The sequence below is a fragment of the Arachis ipaensis genome, chromosome B7 (genome assembly GCF_059453495.1).
Source record: "Arachis ipaensis isolate K30076 ecotype BB chromosome B7, ASM5945349v1, whole genome shotgun sequence".
NCBI lineage: Eukaryota > Viridiplantae > Streptophyta > Magnoliopsida > Fabales > Fabaceae > Arachis > Arachis ipaensis.
In genome coordinates, this window is record NC_142442.1 from 143,355,933 (window position 1) to 143,379,381 (window position 23,449).

The 23,449-nt window shown below is 31.8% G+C and overlaps 1 protein-coding gene across 1 annotated transcript; it reads right to left on the reverse strand.

The window, feature by feature from the left end:
• Positions 1-16,330: 16,330 nt before the first annotated feature.
• LOC107606398 (uncharacterized) lies at positions 16,331-18,793 on the reverse strand. The gene is made up of 2 exons (XM_016308466.3): positions 17,425-18,793; positions 16,331-17,016 (listed from the first exon to the last, which is right to left on the reverse strand). Exons 1-2 carry the CDS (start codon positions 18,419-18,421, stop codon positions 16,487-16,489), a joined length of 1,527 nt encoding a protein of 508 aa, XP_016163952.1. The 5' UTR covers positions 18,422-18,793; the 3' UTR covers positions 16,331-16,486.
• Positions 18,794-23,449: the final 4,656 nt, after the last annotated feature.

A 23,449-nucleotide genomic window follows, 5' to 3' on the forward strand; every position in this document is an offset into this window, starting at 1 on the left:
GATTAATTAGCCATTTTTTTTTATCCCCTCTTTTTTTCTATCTTTCTATCTAAAGTAAAACTTTGAATATTATAACACTTTTTTCAAAATTTTGCCAAACATAGATATCTGTTTAATGTAAAAAAAGAAATTAGTTCGAAAAAACTAATGCTTTTGAAATAAAAGACAAAAATTCTTATTTATTCGATTGGGTCATGTCATATGAATTAAATTTTACTGCATATCAAACAAAATAAACGAATGTTTTTATTTGATTTGACAAATTTCGTTTTTATGAGAATTTTTTTAATAAATACTTTTTTTTTTATTAACTGAAGCCTTTACAAAAGAGATAAAACCGACGAATAAGAAACAAAACTCATTAGGAAAAAAAATATTTTATCTTTTATTCTTTTTTTATGGAATATATAGAATTTCCAAAAAAGTGGCTACTAGACGGTATTCAGATACAAATTAGATTTCCTTTTCATCTGAAACCTTGGCACAGATCTAAGCTACGATCCACTAAAAAGGATCCAATGAAAAAAAAAAAGGGACCTTAGCTTTTTAACAATTTTGGGAACGGAAGTGGAATTGCCCTTTTTTCGCGTTACCCGAAATCCATTTGCCTTCTTTCATTCCATTTTAACGAAACTAAAAACTAAAAAAAAAATGGCAAAATCATTTTTTTCAGGTTCTCGGGATTTTAAATGCAAGAACAAAATTGTTTATAAATTTTTTAAAAGAAAGAGCAAAATGGATCATCAAAATTTTTCTATTTATAAACGAAAAAATAAAACAATTCCCAACTTTAGTGCTACTTACATTCCAAAAAATCGTTGGATGAAAAAAATAAATTCTAAAATTTATCATTTTTGGATCACCAATTTAGTATTCCATTCAAATATTCCATTCAAAATATTTTTTCTTCTTATAAAATAAATAGATTCCAAAATAGATATTTATATGAGTTATAAGTAAAAATTTTTATTTAATAGAATTATTTTTATTTAAAAATTCTATTAAATAAAAATAATTCTAAAATTCTGTTTCTTTGATTTTATTAAAAAATATAACTATTTGAAACTATTTTTGTTAATATTATATACAAATTTTATATTCTATTAGAGAATAGAATCCAGCTAATTCAAAGTATTCCAACGTTTGTATTTTTTATACAAAAAAACTTTTTGAATTTCCCGTAGAAATTGATTGCGCTAATGAATAAGCTTTCAATGCTGTCCAAAAACCTCTCCTTTTCCAAAGAGTTTTTGGGATTTTTTTTTGGATCTCGAGGTGCGTTTCTTTGGAACTGCCATGCAACTGATATAGTTTTTTTATTGCTACAAGTCATGTGAAAGACATATCTTCTGTTCCGTAAAACAAATAGTTCTTTTATTTGATTAATTAGCCATTTTTTTTTTATCCCCTCTTTTTTTCTATCTTTCTATATAAAGTAAAACTTTGAATATTATAACACTTTTTTCAAAATTTTGCCAAACATAGATATCTGTTTAATGTAAAAAAAGAAATTAGTTCGAAAAAACTAATGCTTTTGAAATAAAAGACAAAAATTCTTATTTATTCGATTTGGTCATGTCATATGAATTAAATTTTACTGCATATCAAACAAAATAAACGAATGTTTTTATTTGATTTGACAAATTTCGTTTTTATGAGAATTTTTTTAATAAATACTCTTTTTTTTATTAACTGAAGCCTTTACAAAAGAGATAAAACCGACGAATAAGAAACAAAACTCATTAGGAAAAAAAATATTTTATCTTTTATTCTTTTTTTATGGAATATACAGAATTTCCAAAAAAGTGGCTACTAGACGGTATTCAGATACAAATTAGATTTCCTTTTCATCTGAAACCTTGGCACAGATCTAAGCTACGATCCACTAAAAAGGATCCAATGAAAAAAAAAAAGGGACTTTAGCTTTTTAACAATTTTGGGAACGGAAGTGGAATTGCCCTTTTCTCGCGTTACCCGAAATCCATTTGCCTTCTTTCATCCCATTTTAACGAAACTAAAAACTAAAAAAAAAAATGGCAAAATCATTTTTTTCAGGTTCTCGGGATTTTAAATGCAAGAACAAAATTGTTTATAAATTTTTTAAAAGAAAGAGCAAAATGGATCATCAAAATTTTTCTATTTATAAACGAAAAAATAAAACAATTCCCAACTTTAGTGCTACTTACATTCCAAAAAATCGTTGGATGAAAAAAATAAATTCCAAAATTTATCATTTTTGGATCACCAATTTAGTATTCCATTCAAATATTCCATTCAAAATATTTTTTCTTCTTATAAAATAAATAGATTCCAAAATAGATATTTATATGAGTTATAAGTAAAAATTTTTATTTAATAGAATTATTTTTATTTAAAAATTCTATTAAATAAAAATAATTCTAAAATTCTGTTTCTTTGATTTTATTAAAAAATATAACTATTTGAAACTATTTTTGTTAATATTATATACAAATTCTATATTCTATTAGAGAATAGAATCCAGCTAATTCAAAGTATTCCAACGTTTGTATTTTTTATACAAAAAAACTTTTTGAATTTCCCGTAGAAATTGATTGCGCTAATGAATAAGCTTTCAATGCTGTCCAAAAACCTCTCCTTTTCCAAAGAGTTTTTCGGATTTTTTTTTTGGATCTCGAGGTGCGTTTCTTTGGAACTGCCATGCAACTGATATAGTTTTTTCTATCACAGCAAGATGGACTTTGCCTAGGCTAAGAATGGACCAATTACTAAATCTTTGTGCTAAAAAGGGAAGGAATAAGGCAAGCAGTATGTTAATTTCTCAACTTTACCTTAAAAGAGTCCTTCCCCTGCCTGATCGATTAAACATATGCAAATTGTATACCACTTAATTATCTTATTTCCTCGATGAGGAAATAAGAATATTAAGGAACCCCCGGCTATTGGTAAAAGTACAACTATTGTTAACCAAGGAAAATAATTCGTGATAAAAATAAGATACAATTGGGCTAGAAAAATCCGCGCTCAAAATAGAAAGATAATAGGGCCTCATTGGTAAGTGCTACAAGATCTCGTACATTGGAACCCATAGTTATGGTTATGCACCCGAGTCCATTTATTAAATCTTAAGCAAAAATAGAATCTTTTTTTTCATTCACTGTATTGACATGAATTAAGAAATGAAATCATGTTTTAAGTCAAATTAGTCGTACCTTTAAAGTCCACTTCTTCCCCATACTACGAGAGAAAGGGAAAATGTGAAAACTACCATTAAAGCAGCCCAAGCAAGATTTACTATATCCATGTGAATTTTACCTCCTATCTCTATAAAAAATATCACTATGAAGGAATTATTTTACTATTGTTCACTAATTCTTGTTGTTTTTTTTTTGTATTAATCTAATCACTGAGAATACTAGAAACTATAATAACTATATATATATTTATTTAAATCGCTGGTACAGAGTCAAATGGGGATTCGATTCTGCACTAAAACCATTATATTAACACGAAACTATTCAATAAATTCTATTAGAACATCAAACAAGTTTTGATCAGATTTTTAGTAGAGTCGAAAAACATTACAGATAAATTCTTTTTTCCTCTCATTTTTTTAATTAAAAGGTCAAAATTCAATTCTCTTGTCGATCAGGCGATACCCGGATTTGAACTGGGAAAAAAGGATTTGCAGTCCCCCGCCTTACCGCTCGGCCATGCCGCCAAAACGATATATATATGAGAATACCCTCTTTTTCAATAATTCGTTAATTGAATTTGAAGAGTCATTTTGAATTATTCGATTTTTTAGGTCTTGAATCTTGATTAATTTTTTTTCTTTCGAAATTCATGGAAGAATAAATCGAGGAAAAACCTATGAATGGGACAGCTAAAAGAAAAGATCTCATGGTAGTCAATATGGGACCTCACCACCCATCAATGCATGGTGTTCTTCGACTTATTGTTACTCTAGATGGTGAGGATGTTATTGATTGTGAACCATTATTGGGTTATTTACACAGAGGGATGGAAAAAATTGCGGAAAATCGAACAATTATACAATATCTGCCTTATGTAATACGTTGGGATTATTTAGCTACGATGTTCACAGAAGCAATAACCGTAAACGGACCAGAACAGTTGGGAAATATTCAAGTACCCCAAAGAGCCAGCTATATTCGAGTAATTATGTTGGAATTGAGTCGTATAGCTTCTCACCTATTATGGCTGGGACCTTTTATGGCGGATATTGGTGCACAAACCCCTTTCTTCTATATTTTTAGAGAAAGAGAATTAATATATGATCTATTCGAAGCTGCGACAGGTATGAGAATGATGCATAATGCTTCGGGCTTCCGGAATACAATGGGATCTGCGTAAAGTTGAAAATTATGAGTGTTATGGAGAATTTGATTGGGACGTTCAATGGCAAAAAGAAGGAGATTCATTAGCTCGTTATTTAGTTCGAATTGGTGAAATGGTGGAATCCATAAAAATTTTTCAACAGGCTTTGGAAGGAATTCCCGGCGGACCATATGAGAATTTAGAAATCCGTTACTTTGATAGGGAAAGGGAACCAGAATGGAATGATTTTGAATATCGATTCATTAGTAAAAAACCGTCTCCGACTTTTAAATTGCCGAAACAAGAACTTTATGTAAGAGTTGAAGCCTCCAAAGGAGAATTGGGGATTTTTCTAATAGGAGATCAGAATGGTTTTCCTTGGAGATGGAAAATTCGTCCACCCGATTTTATCAATTTGCAAATTCTTCCTCAATTAGTTAAAAGAATGAAAAAAAGAATATGCATCTCTTTGGATTCCAAAATGAAATAGAAATAAAAAATATTTGATAATAAATGAAAAACTACGAATTTTTTGTTCCATTTCATAATAATTATTATTATTACTCAAATAATAATTTCATCTTTTATTATTTTAGATTATAGAATCGTTTGCTTTAATTAACTGACAGAGACGTATCATATATCCATTATTTTTATTATTCAATTATATAAATAAAATAGATATATTTATTGAATTGATATATCAATACGCACTTTAGAGATCGACATGGATTACTTGTAATCCCTTCATTCATTATTGCCAAATCAATTGAAAAATGAATCCATCAATACAAAAGAAATTAAATAAAGAAAGAGTCTTTTTTTTTATCTTTTTTTTATTTAATCGTTTTTTATATTATACTTAGAGATCCTAATAAGGATCTAGATCATTAACAAGATTTGAATTTTATATGTATATATGGTCCGTAAAAAAAAATCCCTAAAGATTTATCACATTTTATTTTCTCCCATATCTGAGCAACTCGTAAGTTGAGTAAAATAATCCAAAAAGAATTTCAAATTATTTTTTTATTTCTAGTTTCTAGAATATTTATATTTCTTCTTTCTATTCTAAAATAGAATATTTATTCAGTTCTATTTCGAAATATTTAATAATTTAAAATAAAGAATTAAAAAAAGATATTAATAAAATAATTCAAATTTTAATAATAAAAAAGAACTTTGTTGTTTAACTTAATTCTTGAATTTCTATGGAAAAAATCGGAAAAATCGGGCCCCCTCTTTTTTATTGTATGTAATTTGTTCGATTTTTTTTATTTAAAACAAAAAACGAGTTACCTTAGAATGCCCTTTCACTTTTTTATCATTAGATTTAGTCGTGGATTCCATTCCTTTACTATACTACAACAGAAGAAAAAGGATATGGAATCTATTCATACAATTCTTCTTTGTACTACAATGCTTTTGTGAATTTCGCTTCATTTCTCATATCATATTTGTCATTTAGTTTAGTTTTAATTTCGATTTTTTATTTTTTAATTAAAAAGGGAGTCTTTATGTCACGCTACAGAGGGCCTCGTTTCAAAAAAATACGCCGTCTGGGGACTTTACCTGGACTAACTAGTAAAAAGCCTACAGTCGGAAGCGAATTTAGAAACCAATCACGCTCCGGTAAAAAATCTCAATATCGTATTCGTTTAGAAGAAAAACAAAAATTGCGTTTTCATTATGGTCTTACAGAACGCCAATTGCTTAAATACATTCGTATCGCCGGAAAAGCCAAGGGGTCAACCGGTCAGGTTTTACTACAATTACTTGAAATGCGTTTGGATAACATACTTTTTAGATTGGGTATGGCTTCGACTATTCCTCAAAGTTCAAAGTTAAAGTTCTTAATATTTACATTTACAACATTAAATAGACTCTAATCAAATAATATTCAAATTAGATCTATATTATAATGTAAAAAAAATATTTATGTTATAGATTGAATGAACAAAATAAAATACAACAAAAACAATACCAAAAAGTTATTGAAAAAAATTGAAAACAAAGATTCTTTTTAGTTTAGTAAAAAAAAATAGGAAAAAGATTCATTGTATTTTATTGTTAGGTATAGTTATGCTTTTTTCCGTCGCGCTGTCGATCGATCAAATAAATAATAATAAGAGTTTCATCTATCAATATGTGTGGTCTTGGACTATAAATAATGATCTTTCTTTAGAATTTGGTTACTTGATCGATTCACTTACCCTTATTATGTTAATATTAATCACTACTGTTGGCATTTTGGTTCTTATTTATAGTGATAATTATATGTCTCACGATCAAGGATATTTGAGATTTTTTGCTTATATGAGTTTGTCCGCTAGCCCGATCATGATTTTCTTACCCCCAGAGGTAAGGGTCCTTACCTTTTTGGCCGGTTGTGGGCGAGGAGGGATTCGAACTCCCGACACCGTGGTTCGTAGCCACGTGCTCTAATCCTCTGAGCTACAGGCCCCATCCCGTCTCCACTGGATCTGTTTTCCGGAGTACCCTAAAACTAAAAAAAGGGAACCTTCCCTCTCCCCAGCCATTTCATTTCGGCTTAAGAAGATGTGAAAGCGCCTCTCTCTCTCTATAAGAACGGTGCGTTCCGAGGTGTGAAGTGGGCGAGAAGGGATTTCATAATTGGGGTTTTGAATAAGACGACCTTTTTCATTTTGAATTCTTATTACTTTTTTAATATATATATATATATTAGTCCAAAATGTGGGCTATTAACCTTAATAAAATAATCTTCTAGAATTGAATAATTGAAACGATCTCCTTCAAAGTTTGGTGGAATCCATTGGTTCCTTTATTAATATTTAATTAGATTAGGACCGGCATCTTTGCGCAATATACTATATGTAAAATTATCTAGCACATGTAAAAAAATGGGTTCTATCTCAAATTTTTTGTCTAATGTCAAGATATATTAAGTTATTTGGTAACTAATACATGAAAATTTATATTCAAATAAAAGTATAAAACATAACAATAGCATGAAATTACATGTAAATGTTTTGTTGAAATTTGTATATGATGTAAAACCATGTATTAATAAGCATTAACAGATATTATTATAAGTAAAATTTAAACTCTTGATTTAGTATGTTTTTTTTTTTTGTATTGCTTGATTTAGGTTTGGTTTAGTAAAGCTTTTTGAAGAAATGCTTGTGTTTTTTAAAAGCATAAACTCTTTATTTTGTGTTTGGTAAATCAAAAACACTATATACTTGTGTTTGCAGTTTTTAAAAGATCGGAGTACTTTTGAAAGTAACTAAGGCGGAACTTTTTAAAATTGACTTGTGCTCTTCAAAAATTAAAAGTCTAATATAATTATAACCTCATATATTAACTAATTTTTAAATTTAACGCTTAAATTTATGTCTTTTATAGTATTTTTAAATTTTAAAAATTATTTTATCAAACGTAATTGTTATTGTTTGTATTTATTAAAAGTTATTTTTAATTTGATTTACCAAACATAAATACTACACTTTTTAAAAAGATTATCTTTTAAAAGTTAACTTTTATAAACTATTTTTAAAAAATAAAAATTTTACTAAATTAAATTTTAGTGTGTTGTTAGGGAGACATAGCTGAAAGGAGAAACATAAAAATAGGTTCGAAAAAAAAAAAAAACAATAACGGAAAAAAAGAATTGACAGAATGGTATTTTAAGAAAGCTTAACTCTAATAAGAAGAGAAACATATTATAATAATAAATTAATTATCAGAATTAATCATCATGTATTTATATATAAATATATATATTATTTAATTCATTTTTAATATATATTTTATATTTTAATATATATTTTATATTTAATAATTAATTTTAATATACACGTGATATAATCGGTATCACACATTAAAATCGTATGATGTGCGTCCATGTGTGTGACATCAAATTATAATCCACAAAGACTGTATATAAAGAAATTTTAAACGAGATAAACATATTTTCAATATCAAAATAAGATAACACATTTTACGAAGACATGTTTAGAACCACATACTCATATTAGATTTAAATATTATGGTACAAAGAGAGAAGTATCACATGCAATGCAAGCATAGAATAATCTAAAAAAAAAAAATTAAATGTCAAATGTCAAAGAGGGTGAAATAGAAAGTTTAAAGAAAAATTTAAAACATAATAAAAAAAAGGGCTAAGTTATATATGCATGTCACTTGAAAAAAAAAATGATGTGCCACAACAGAAAAAAAAGATAGAAATAGCAATAAGTACCGTAGAATAAATTTTAACCTCTACCTTAATTCTATTTGTGGTTTTAAAACTTTTAACACAAATATTATTTATATTCCAAATCATCTCATTCGAATTTGATTTGACTCCACCCGCAAAAAATAAAATTATTTTCACTCAAACATAATATTTAATCTTTACACATTTTATGGTATCAAAGATTATTTATATACTATTAACAATTTGAATTATTAACTGATACTAAGTATATGTACAAAAGGAAAAAAAATTTATGTTTAAAGCTCTATCTCCTCATCATATACATATATTTTTTATTAACATGCATATGATATAAAAAAAATATAGATAAACAATAAAAATATTAAACAATGTAAACAATGGATATATCGAATGTTCAATTCATTAGGTATGTAGATGATTATCCTAATATTAGGTGGATAATTTAGAGTTGTAGTGTGTTTTTGTTTTATGAAAAAGTATAAGGAACCAACATTAACCAGCCAATTTTTAAATAACTATATTTAATAATTAATTTTAAATTTTTTTAATTTAAAATTTAAATAATTAAAAATTAATTAAATAAACTCTAATTAAAAACGTAGAAATCCTTTCCTTTCTCTCACGCTCCCATAGCCGCACAAAAATTCTTCCCTATTCTCCCTCTCTCACTCCCACTCCCACAACCGCGTCTACACTCCTCTTCATTGTCATCGTCACCGAACCACCCAGCGTGAAGCCCTATCTGTCCTCCTCAGCCACACCTAGGGCTGGAAGTGAGCCGAGCTGAGTCGAGCTAAACCAAGCTCAAGCTCGGCTCACAAAAATTGAGCTTGGCTCACGACTCGACTCATTAACAATCGAGCCTATTTTTTAAGTTCAAGCTCGACTCACCAAAAGCACACGAGCTGGCTCGAGCTCACGAGTTGGCTCAAATAATAGAAACATAAATACATAATCTATAATTCTATATCAATAAATTATAAATTTTTTTTATTTATGTCCTACATCAAAATTATATGTAAAAAATAAATATAAAATTTTAAATAATTAAAATCATTAATATATATAATTATATATTACTATTTCATATGTATATATATAATATTAAAAATATAGATTAAATGCATATAGGATATGTGTATATATATATCGAATCAGCTCACGAGCTAATGAGCTGAGCTTATCCAAGCTCAAGCTCGGCTCATTTAATTTATGAGCTCAATTCCAAGCTCAAGCTTGGCTCACTAGCTCACGAGCTTAGCTTATCGAGCTATTAACGAGTCGAGCTCGAGCTAGCTCATGAGCTGGCTTGACTCACTTCCAGCCCTAGCCACACCAACCCTCTTCTCCTCTCTCCGCGAACCAGACCTTCACACTTGCTCCTGCTTCGTCACCGCCAGCAACCTCAGGGCCACCGAACCCTAGCTCCGGCCCTTTGCTCTGTTCCACCCTGTCTCACTCTCCAACACTGAACCAGTAGAACAGCCAAAGCCCCCTGAGCTCAGCCAAGTTTCGACGCAACAGAGGACAGTCCCTGTTTCTCCTCCTTCCAGCGAGCATGGAGACGCACTCTGGCTGTCTCCACCACCGCTGCAACCTCCATGTTTTTCTTAATTTTTTACTCTGTTATTCTGTACAGATTTTAAACAAACTCAATTTTTTAATTCCTTTATTTCAGTTTAATTTGGTTTAGTTTTGATTAGAATTCAGTTTTAATTTTCAATCAATTTCATGATTAGTTCAGCTTAGTTTTTTATTTTCTTTTAGTGGATTTAGGTTGTATGATAGGATTAGCTTAGGTTATTAGGTTTTGAAAAGTGTTTGGATTGAATTGTATTGCTGGAAATTGTTGCTGAATTCGTTTGAGCTGAAAGCGTTGAAATTGTTGATTGCTATAACTGTTGCTGGAATTATTTGAAAATGGTTAACTGTATTCATGATTTGCTGTTTTGTGCTGAATTAATGGAGAATTGGCTGTTGAGATCGTGTGAAAAGTGTTTGATTGTGTGGAGATTCACTGCTTTACTGTCTGATTTCATGAATATGTTGCTGAAACTATTTGGTTAATTGTGTTGAGAAATTGCTGACGATTTTGTTGAGAAATTGGAAATATTCTGAGTTTACTGACAGTTTTTTTTGAAAAAATGCTGCTGAAAGTACTTGAAACTATTCTGAGTTTGCTGATTGAATTAATGGAATATGCTGCTGAATTCATTTGAACTGGTTTAATTGACTTTATATTGCATTAATGGAGGAAAGTTATAACTCAAGTCTGCCCGGTGCTACGCGAAAAAAAAAGTGAAAACAGTCAAAAACCTTAGAAAAATATTAGAATTCGAAAATAGGGCATTAATTTTGAAGGTTTGGCCCGAAGTTGGGCCAAACGAGCTAAAAACGCTAACGAGTTAGACCGGGCCCAAGTTGGACCCAAGCCCAACATATAAAAGGGTCCCTTAGTGAACCCAACTCAACACACAACACTTAAACACACTCACATCAGCTGAAAGGGGGAGGAAAAGATGAAAACCCCATTGATACTATTCATTTTCATCTTCTCAAACTCATATCTTGAGCTATAGAGCTCCGATCGTCGCACCGTTTGCGGCTACGTGTTCCTTGTGAAGAGCTCTACAAAATCAATCCAAGAAACTGGTAAGGAAAGCTCGAATCTCTCTCAGTTCTTCTCTTCAAAATTTTGAAAATTTAGGGCTTTTGATTAAGTGAGTTTTTGTGATTTTGGATGTTTAGGTTCACTCTAATCCTTACTTAGCATTGGATTTTGGCTACCAAAGCTATTGGGAGAGGTAAGAGGTATTGAACTCTTGTGAGATTATGTTTATATGGAGCCTTAGGTTGATTTGTGATGGTTTATGCATATATAGTTTGATCATTGTGAGTTTAGAGGCCTTTGGTGATTGATGGTGGCTTGGGTTGTGTTGGAAAGCTTGTTGGTGATCAATTTGTGCTCATTTGGGGTTTTGGTGCATATAAGGAATCGGCCAAAGTATGGTTTCGATTTTCTCTATGTAGTATATAATATTCATGAACACTTAGGCTAGTGACCCATAGGATAGGTTTGGATTTAAATGGTTGTTGAGTTGTTGAATGATGGTATGTAATGATTTATGATGAATTGATGATTTTTTTTTTAGTTTGATTATGATGATTGATAAGGATATGATGAAGATGAATGATTATGTGAAGTTGAGATGTGAATTGTGTTGATATATGTGATATTGATGTTGATGATTTGGTAATGTGGTTGGAAAAGTAGAATGGGATTTGATTGTGGTATTGCACATTTGGTGTTGATGATAAAGTTGCATAAAATGGTGAATTTTGACCCAAGAGGACAGTTTGTGTTGTAAATGGAAGTGTGGTATTGATCTAGTTGGATGTGGTTGAGAATTTGGTAAATTGAGTATAGGTGAAAATTTGATAAAAAGAAATTTTGGTAAACTTTGTCTGATCATAAATTTTTTTTCGGTTTTCAAAATTGGTTGAAAATTGTATGAAATTAAAGCTTATTGAAAACTCTTCAAATCGATATAAAGTTTGTAAAATTTAGAATTTTGTAGAGGAAGTTATGATCATTCAAAGATTGGTGTAAAAATTTGAAATTCTGCAAAGTTGTAGAATTTTGTGATTTATTGTATGGGTGCATGCACACCTCTGCGAAAATTTTAACCTGTGCGCACGCACACGCAGAGGCAGGCAATCTGTTCACAGCACTAGCACAGCTTGTGCGTGCACATACCCAATGAGGAATTGCAACCTGTGCGTACGCACAGCCCTGTGCACACGCACATGTTGGGAAGGCTAGTCTGTTGAGGGCGCTAGCACAGGTTGTGCGAGCGAACAGACATTATAAATTTTGGTACCTGTGCATACGCACACCTCTATGCGTTCACACACTTTTTAAAACTTCTTCTGGGCGTGCGCACACACACCCCTGTGCGTACGCACACGCCCTGTCTCTCAATTTTAAACTTTGTTTTCAACTATTTCACCTTCCCAACAAGATTGTAAGCTTCTATAACACCATTTTAAGATTCTTGGACATAATTTTGGGCATGAGAACATGGGAAATAATCTAAAGGTTTTAGTTGATGATTATTATGAAAAATTAGAAAACGGAAGCTTAGGTTTCGGGTGTACTGAGGATGTGTTTGACGGTATGTGAAGAATGATTAATATATGAGATGAGAACTGATGAACTATTGAGTTCAGAACTGAATTGTAAGTTGACAGTAGTTGAGATGAGTCGAGGACTCAGAATGGAAATGTTGATGTAACAATGGTTGAGATGAGTTGAGGACTCGAATGTGCAATGATAAATCATTGATGTAGTGAGAATATTTTCTGAAAAACCACTGAACTACTGTTTTATGTTGAGATTATGAGATGCTATGCGCCCGGCAGGAACGGCGGTTGGATCCCGCTTGTCGAGGTAGCAGCGGCGGTGTAAGGACGTTGGTTAAATCCCGCTTGCGTTGAGATGTGAGGTCTGAGGTAAGAGTATCCCGCTCACATCCCTTCAGATCAATAGAGCGTGCAGGCGCAAAACCCTGAACAGTGATCCGAGCACTATATCTCGGGGGTTTCCAATGATGATTCCGAAGGGCGACATCTCCATAGAGATGTGTCGGATTGGCAGTTGAACCGACAATGTGATATCACAACCAATAAGGCAGGCATTCATCATATGCATTTTCTATCTATTTGCTTGTTTTGCCGACTTGTAATTGTATGCCTAAATGAATACCATGCCTAGTTGATTACTTGAATTACTTGCCTTATATGCTTCTACTTGTGTTTTACTTGCATTGCAATTATTTGTGATTTCTACTGGGATTGAGGAGGTTCGGAAGGCGGTGGCGATGGGATCGCATGGAGGATAGGTTGGTGAAGGCTGTGAGACAGCGGTGTTTGGTTAGAATAGAAATCCCTTAAAATAGAGTACCCTGTTTAGTTATGTTAAGAATTATATGATTATGCTTTATTGTTTTAGTATGCTTTAAGATTGAATCTTGTGATGGATATGAAGTCTAGGATTGCCTTTGGCGTCCCGGGGTCTTATATCCTACATCACTGGGCACTGTTACCATACTGAGAACCTCCGGTTCTGATACCATATTTCTGTTGTGTTTTTCAAATGCAGGTTGCAACCCACTTCGGTGAGTTGCTTGGATGGTGAAAGAAGCGGAGGATCCGGATACCTTTTTCGAGTCTTTTGTTTATTTTGTTTATACATCTCTCACTTTTGTATTTTGTTTTACCTAGAGACTTGTATTTGAGAGAACAAAACTTGTATAAGCTGTTTTTACTGTCTGTTTTCATGTATGGTCTGTATATAGCTAGCTAGCTTAAACTCCGCGAGCCGTGTCTAGATTCTTATGATATTATACTATGATATTTTGTTATACTGTATCTATTTCTTGTGCTTTAAGTTAGTAGCTTCGCTATTACGTTTTGCGCTTTTCAAATCCTATTTTTGAGCTATATTCTTCATCGGGCTTCTAGATTATATTAATTCTTTCTATATATTATATGTATGAGCTTAGAACTGTCGCAACCTTTGATTAACCTTTACTTTACGACACGAGACAAAACTTAGGCTAATTAGAGTGTTACAACATACACCAGTGATTTATTTTATTTGATACTTTTTCCATAGTGGAGGCACAAACAAGGATCGACGAGATTGGGTTGGTGTCACAATCAGTCAGCTCAACTCATCAACACCCAAACTTGTAAGGGCTGATTTTACAAACACAATCTTATTCTTATCACATTCAAATTTAAAATGTTATACGGAATATCTAGTTATAGCAATTTATAAACATACTATAACTTAACATTTGCAAACAGAATTCAGCTATCCAAACAAAAGAACATGAGTATAAACCTTTTGAAAGGAAGATACATATTGCATAAACGAAAAAATATCCAACCCATGATATAAAACAAAAAGAGAGTAAAAACCCCAATCTATAATAAAAGAATCATACAGTTAAAATTCCGATAAATGTTGTTAAACCTCCAACAAATCTGTTTCAAAAAATCAAATTTTTTATGCTAAAATTTCACATAATCAAATTCAGACCAAAGTTCAATTAGGAAAAAAAAAAACTTATTTATCACTAACTTACCCTTTTGCGAAACTACCAAACCACAAGGAAGAATATCAACTAGGGTATCCAAGAGCAATCAATCAAAGTACACAGAACCCACAAATGAAACATTCAGTTGATATTTATCAAAACGACCAGTGATTCATCACAATTTACGAATATCTCATACTACTACCAGTACTAGTACCTGAAGTATCCAACATAATATACAACACAACAAATACCTCCAATCCCTAAAAAATCATCGAAAACACTATAAAAACATCATGTCCAAACCCTTTTTCAAAAACCTGAAGAGGAAATCAGAAGCAACATCTAAATACTTACCAATCAATGAGATGAAGAGAGGTTTCCAGGCTGGAGCAGTGGCTATCCAACGGCGTTCAACAGAGCTGCACCAGGAGGCTTCAACGGCGCTGCCAACACCGGCATGCAGCAGCAGCGGCGCGCCTTCTGTGAGCAGGAGAACCTACTCGTTCGACAAACCTAGGTGGGAGCTCGTCACCGCGACCGAGATTGAGGAAGCTACAAGGGGACGGGAGAGTCGCGCCGTTCTGGTACGTTGGGTGGAGGCGCAGTGGGCGGAGGCATGGCATCAAATGAAGTCAGAGACGAGGTTTTCCCGATGCTCCTGGTGTTCTGGCGCGGCCGTGGATGGTTTCAAAATCTGATGCAATAAAAGAGTGAAAGGAAAGGGTAGGGTTTTGGGCAGGGTGAATTTTGTTTACCCTGCGTGAATTTTGGGATTCGGCTGAAGTGAAGTGGGCTTTCGGATCCCGGCCCAGGAGCATTTGGATGGTTTTTAGCTGGAATCCTCTTGGTTTTCTAGTATTATTGTTATTTTATTAGGCCAATTTTAGAGCTTATTATTCACATTATTCACAAAAATTATTGTCTACCTAACAAAGTCCATATGATATATTAAGAATATGGATCGAATGGATAGAATTAATTTGTCATCCGAATTTAATCTTACTCATTACAAATGAGGTTGTAAAACCACTTCAACTAAGGAGTTAAAGTGGATTAGATACCCGCGAGAACGGATGGTGTTGTCTACCCTAAAAATATATTAAATATTTAAAAAAGATTGTAAAACTACCTGATTAATTTTATATAATAAAAGTAAGTTAAAATGAGTTAAAGTAAATAATAAACTAGATTTTATAGTTCGATTATCCATATTTAAAATAATAACATTAATATTAAAAATATAAAATAAGCTAAAGAATAAAATAAAAAAATAAAAAATTCTAAGTAATAATACAATATACATATATCACCTTAAAAAAAATTATAAAACAGCACAATAAAAATATTAAATAATTAAGAGTAATTTTAAAAACAAACATGTACAACCTATACGTTTTGACATATTATAACAAAAGGATTGATTACAAAACAAATATATATACAAACTCCTTTTCACTTGTATAGTTGTATTGTCATATTAAAATAAGTTACTACAAGTCTATAGTGCTTCCTCCTTTCCCTTTTTCATCTGTTGGGGCTATTTTTAACAGCAGTTCACACGAAGTTGCTCAAACAGTTGAAAGAGAATGTGTAGAAGCAAATAAATAAATAAATAAATAAATAAATAATAAAGAAGTTATTTAAGAGCTCAGCCAGCAAGGAGAGAGGGAAAAAAAAAGTAGAACACAGAAGACAAACTGTATAGGACTAGTTAGTCAATGCTAAAGCCTTCATCAAAATTAATTTGCCATGTACATGAATCTATATGACAGTGTGTGTGTGATGTATGCAATATATGTGCAACAAAGTGCTGTCAAATAATGCCATATGCCACAGACTATGATGCTGAATTTGGAGATTTTCCAGAACCATCCAACACTATTTCAAATAGATCAGCCTCAGACTCTTCATCAAATTCCATTGTTCTAATATTACTATTATTATTGTTGTTATGATTCATATTGTTGTTGCCATTGTTGTGGCTTCCTCTGGTTGCGGAGCGATTGCACCACTGAGAATCAATCCTTCCCATGGAAAATAGCTCCCTACTATCATCATAACCCAAAGTAGCAGCAGGTGAATTTACAAGCGGGGCTATAAAGCATGGATTTGGTGTTCTCTGTGCATTTGCAGGAGCATACTTGAATGAACTTTGTCCAAAATTAACTAGTACCATGATGTCTATATTTGCAGCCATGATTGGATATAATGGAGTTCCAAACACTTGTGATTGGCAATGGATTACATGCACCAACTCTGAGTCTAATGTGAAGAACACCTTCTTCTGCCTTGGATCAAAGCCACAACCAATCACTTTATCAGTTCCTACCCACTCTGCCTTCTCTGATTCAAATACAAGTTTCATTCCTGTAAAGGGAATTTGAAATTTCATTCACGCTTAGATGTCTCAACAAGCATAAATAATATTCTTGGAAAATAAAATTGTATAAACCATGTTTGTGTCTTATGTTATGTGTCCCTATGCTTTAGGTTTAGAATCTCAATAAACCAACAAACTAATAAAAGGACAAAGTAGACACAATTGTTTTTTAGTCATGTGGTTGGTTTTAATACTAAGGATTTTTAGTTTATGTCTAGAAATGTGTACTAAACCCATCATCAGCTTCACTTGAAGACCTTACCTACCAATTCAAAACTAGTTACCTAAAGGGAATTATGAAATGACCTCAATGCCTTTGCCCAAATGGGAAAAAACAAATACCAACAAACTAGTCTGCTAAGTCATAAAAAAATGGGACATGGAAAAACAATTACCATCAAGAAAAACAGAACCATTGGAGTTGAAGCCAATGCTGGCAGGGTAGCTTCCTGGAACTCTCAAAGGAACAGGACCTGCAGCAGTTAATCCCAATGAGAACATCACAGATTCATTTCTCTTTCCACCCTCTTTCCCATCAAGTTTCATCTCATCAACACTATTCTTACTGTGATTATTGCTGCTTGTAACATGAACCAAAGCCTCCGAATTCCCTTTACTACCATTTCCACCACCACCTTGAATCACCAACAACTTTGTCTTCTCACCTTCTCCAACATTCTTCCCCACAAATTCATACTCATTACCACCACCACCATACAAGATTGTAATCTCAAAATACGCTTCTTGAGGAAAAGAATAGTTCCCCAAAGGAGGGCCAGGAAGGGGAAGAGCCGTTCTAATAACAGAAGCAACATTCATAGATGAAGAAGAACTGTTGTTGTTGTTGTTATTGTATTGAAGAATCTTCTTCAACCCAGGATTGAACCTCACCTTCTGCATAAACTCAGCAGAACCCTGAGAAATTTCCCAGCTTATCTCAACCTCAGATTCTGTTCCATGATGATCATCACTAACCGGTGCTGCACACACCCCCAAAATCGATGACCTTTTCGAAGGGGATGGCGTGTAAGTCTTGGAAGCTATGAATGAAAATCGAGACCAACCATTTTCAACAGCATCAGCAGCCATAGAAGGATGATCAGACCAACTGAACAGAACCCTTTTTCCAGATACACCTCCACGAATAACATAGTAATTTCCCTGTTTGTTCTTGTTGCTGCTACCTTGATGATCCAATTGGTGATGGTGATGATGATTATGAATCCTAGAAAGTCCTCCTTGGAGACCACCCTCCATTCTGGTCAAACTTGCAGGTTCCACAAAATTCCCTCGCTTTCTGAGTTGGTAAAAACGCCATAAGAGAAGGAGCAAAAGGGTTGAAACGCATCCCACACAAGCTGCAACCAACGCAACACGTATCCACTCCCTCATTATTCTCTCTTGAAATCGATATTGTTGCTGATAATTCCTTTGGCTCTGGGTTTTGAATGCATAGATTGATTGTTGCTTGTGATCACAGAAAAACAGAAGGGGTGAGTGATGTGACGGTGAAGGGAAGAATATAATTAGAAATTGGAACAAGGACTTAGTGAAAAAAAAAGAAGAAGAAAATTATGAGGGAGGCGCTGGCGTGGACTAAGACTTGTTCAATCAAAGCATGCAGAGAAGTAGAAGAACAACAAGAATATAACAAACTTGAATTAATTTTCTAATTTTATTTTAATTTATTATTGGAACCGACCAACTTTGTCCTCGTTAATCAGCAACCACCGCGTTTGTTGATTTCATTGTTTTTTATTGTCCGGACCAAGATTTTATTCAACTTGATTTTTAAACAGATTCTTTTGGACTGAAGCCTGATTGCTCTCCAATATTTTTAGATTTGAAAATCTTTTATTTCTAAATATTATATAATTCATTTTGTTCCTTTTACGACAAAATTTAAGAATCAAATTTAATTCTTTTTCATTTTAATAAGTGCTCTCATTGTAATTACTAGCCAACATTTTCTTATATAGACACGTTATTATCAAATAAATCTTTACGTGTGAACCGTGAACAGTCTAATTAAGCTTTTTTTTTTTAAAAATAATTTAAATAATAAATATTTATATTAAAAATAGCTTATAAATAAATTATTTTGTATTTAATTTTTTAGTTGTAAAAGTATTTATTTTAAAATAAATATGATAAAAAAATTTTATTATAAGAAATTAAAAGTCATTTTTTTAACTTCTCTATAAACACTTAAATAATTTTTTAGAAAGTTATAATTTAATTTTAAAAATTACACCAAACATTAATACTACTATTTTTTATAAGTTAAAAATTTAAAAAAATAACTTTTGAAACTTTTTAAATAGGCCCTTAGTACTCGTTTATTTTTTAGTTTGATGATTTTTATCAGTGTGATTGTGTTCATGCAAGTGTGACAATTAATTGTTAATAATGAGATGCAAGTGAAGGTTTTTGATGGTGTGGAGAAGGGTTCGAATTTATGTTTTTTTTTTTCTTTTAAATTTGGTTAATTATGTCTTAAATTAGAAAATGAAATTTGGCTTCTATTTTGTCTGCGAGATGGATTATGCATGAGATAATTTTATTTTGTCTCATAAATCTTAATTTTATTTTGTCTCATAAATCGTAAAAAATAAAATCAAGGAAGAAAAAGATAACACAGTTATATATTCTATTTCAGTTGTTTTATGCAATGTAACTTACATTCAGTTTCCACCATAATGTTGGTAGAATTTCACTATCATTTCAAATATTACATACACCAATTCCCAAGAACTCAACATAATCCTATCAAGAACAAATCAAGTTTCAACATAAACTTGACTTGGCTAGGCAACATCCTAGACTCTCAACACCCTAAGGGTGTGTGTGGTTGGAGGAATTATAAATAATTCCTAGAAATTTTAAGATGGGAATATCATATTCTCATGTTTGGTTCAAAGTTTGAAAAGCTATTCCTAAACAAGTTTGATTCCAGGAAATCAAAATACCATCATTTCAATTCCCACCTTCCCCTTGGGTATCTTTGATCCCATAGGAATGGAATCTTTGTAACAAAGTAATACTTGAACCACACACATCCTAAGTGTTTACCAAACTTACCAAGGGATACATCAGATACAAGATGCAAAACCTAAATACAATCAAAAGAAACAAGAAAGATAAACAAAGAAAGATACAACATACAAAGAAAGACACAACATACAAACAGAATCTTCAATGATAAACCATGAAAGAGATGATGTTGCACAACTTTAACGCTATAAGATGAATCGGATTCAGCACTCTCAGATGTAGCTTTTTATCTTGACAGAATGTTTCTTTAATGTAGAAACACTGTCTAAAACGTTGAGTAAGAACATTAGAGGAGCTCTCAATGAAACTTCAACTCTGGTTCTCTCCTCTTGAATAGAAATGAAGATGACTTTTCTTTTTGTATTGAGTTCTGTGGCCATCTCTAGGGTTTGTAAAACAAAGTCAACTTCTTGAATCTTAAGCTAGCTAATGATTGTCTTTCTTTTTCTTTAATCAAACCAGAAAATCAGGGATTTAAATTCAGAATTAAGCAACACAGTAAATGGATGAACAACGACAACTTCATAGATCTTAGATTTCTCAATAGATTTGCCAAATTCAAGCCCTTAATCTTGTGCTTTGCCTCTAAAAAATAATATTAGCCTTTGACTCATAGCAGAAAAAAGTAACCACTATTTTTTTCATATTACCCAAAATAGTTGTGCAGAGAAAAGGAGAAATCAGCAAATAATTAACTTATATATTAATAAAAATAAATTACCTTTTCTCTTCTAATTGTGCTTAACTTGTGCAAGTTGATTTTGATTAGACATTAGTTTCGAGGATTAGCTTTTTTCTTTCTTTCTCTTTGGTGTTTAGAGAAAAAATGAACCTTTCTTTTTTGTTTGTGCAATACCCGAAACAGCATACTAAGCATAGCATCCCAGGGTTGCTTTCCTTTTTCTTGAATAACAATGGACTGAGTTACGGACTCATCTCCATTTAGTAGCCTTGGTCCAAAAAATTATGATTCATATGGTAATACTTGGGCCTGCAACACTAAACAACTTCATCAAATTCCAATTGAACTTTTAACCTAATAATCAAGAATTAACATGTTTGTCATCATCAATTTTTGTTATTATTTACTAAACTCAATAGCAAGTATTTTTAAATCAGAAACTCTTGCTGCTCAATAATTTCTAATAATTTAGAATTCAATTAGTATAAATTTTAAAAGAATAGATCTTTTTAATTTTTTTTTATTTTCTTGTAAAGTGAAATTTTTTTATCGTATACTCTTTAACTGAAACTAAGAAAAAATATGTGAAAAAAAAATTAAATAACAAGAGATCACACTTTAAAAAATTGAAAAAATTGAAAAGATTTATTTTTGAATTTTAATAAATATAAATATAAATATAAATATAAATTATAAATTTTTATAAATATAAATACAAATTATTATAGATTAAATATTGATCTAAAATAATAATATTTGGTTATCACGAAATATTTTTGTTTTAAAAAAAGTTAGTGGTCCAACGGATTTTTTTTAAATAAATAAATAAATATTTTATTTACCACCACTACAAGAAAATCGGGAATTTGTGGCAGTTTATTTATGGATTTGCGCGGTTTAAAACCGCCGCAAAATGACATACCAGCGCTTCGCCAAACGTCACGTATTAGGGGGTGGAGATTTGATTTTGCGGCAGTTCTAATGAACCGCTGGCACAACCGCCGCAAATCAGGCTGACGATTTTGCAGCGGTTACAAAACCGCCGTTATTTTGGTCTGTGAAGTAAAAAAAATCTGCGGCAGTTTTAAACCGCCGCAATTTCATAAATGAGCTTAAAAGAAAAACTGACTAACTACAATAGTTTATACCATTTTTCTTTACTATAACCTATTTTCTTTACATTATATTTATTAAACTTGAGATACTAACATAAAAAACACTAAGTAAACAATATTAAACTCGTAAATAATTCCAAAATGTTAACAAATATCAGACGGTGCTTGTTTACCACCTAGATGTAAATGATTCAGAATATTCACAGCTTAGAGGATGGAAAATATCAGCAGAAAGATACAAAAGGCACAGTTAAAATCCTCATTAAAAGAACTCTTCAAGGGCATGGATGCCACTGGTGTCTATGTTAGTAACGGCTGCACAAAGAACACAAATTATAAGTTAGTTAATGCTTATAGAAAACTAACAAACCAGAACAGTATGTTCTTGCTTGATATAAAAATCAAACAAAAACCAAGGTAGACAATAGGGACACTCACGTGACTTTTCAACAATCAAAAACTGGATTCTTGTAAGGTAGTCTCCTTTATCTTGTTCTTCTTCATCCATCAATTAACCATCTTAATATCCTGAAAGAGTGAGATCACATCACTTTCAAATCTTTTTGTAGATTAGAAGAGGGATATTAAACAATGTTTATGCAAAATATGTCAATTTGAAAGAAAGAAGGAACACATCTTCTACCTTTCTTTGATAAAATTGGGGTTGGAAAAATATATTGCAGAATCAACTCTCACAATAAGTACACCTGGAACCTTACTAGCTTCTGGGTATTGATGGATATTTCTATACACAATTGTTCTAGGAATGTTCCCCAAGATACAAGTTCTAGGCCTTGTAACTTGTAGTAGAATCTTTGCAAAGGATATAAAAACCTGCCACAAATATTGACCAGTAGAAACTACTTCACATTTTGAAAGCATAAGATAACTAAGTATACATTAGTTAATATTTAGTACTTACAGCAATTAGAAGTCATATCTCAACAGTGGCAAAAAACAACACCAAAGAATGCTCCTATGCAAGTAACAAAATCAAATTTATCAATCTTCTAAATCAAAATAGTTGCCTGATAGTCCACAAGGTTGATGACATCAGAAATGATGATTGAAGAAAGAATAGCATTTGGAGTGTAACGGAAAAGGGGAGTGATAAATTCCAGGGTTAAGAACACAACTACAGACATCACAATATTAGATACTACATTTTGACAACCAGCCATGAAATTCACTGCTGACCTAGAGAAAGAACCTGAAAGCAACAGAAAGATAGACTAGAATCTTGCACTTCAATGTGAACCACAAAACAATACCATAAGATGATTATAATCCTTATCTCTTTTATACTCCTTATTCTCTTTTATTTTGGCAATAGTAAGATGATATCATTCCTTTACTAATAAGGTTGTACAACAGTTCCTCTTCAACTATAAGTTACCCTATGGCCAAATAGATGTATCATTGTATCAGGTATTCATACTCCATATAATTCAAAGTTTCAACCCTATTTTGATTTAAAAAAAATGACTACAAAATGTAGGTACAGGAAGACAACTTATTACTATACCATTCACCATTTCCTCTGGTCCTTTCATTGCCCCCTCATTCATT

Excerpts from the sequence above, each read along its gene's own strand:
- LOC107606398 (XM_016308466.3), bottom strand. The coding sequence starts at position 18,421 with ATGAGGGAGTGGATACGTGTTGCGTTGGTTGCAGCTTGTGTGGGATGC. Across the intron at positions 17,017-17,424 it reads TGGTTCTGTTTTTCTTGATG|GAATGAAACTTGTATTTGAA; the intron begins GTAATTGTTTTT and ends TTCCCTTTACAG.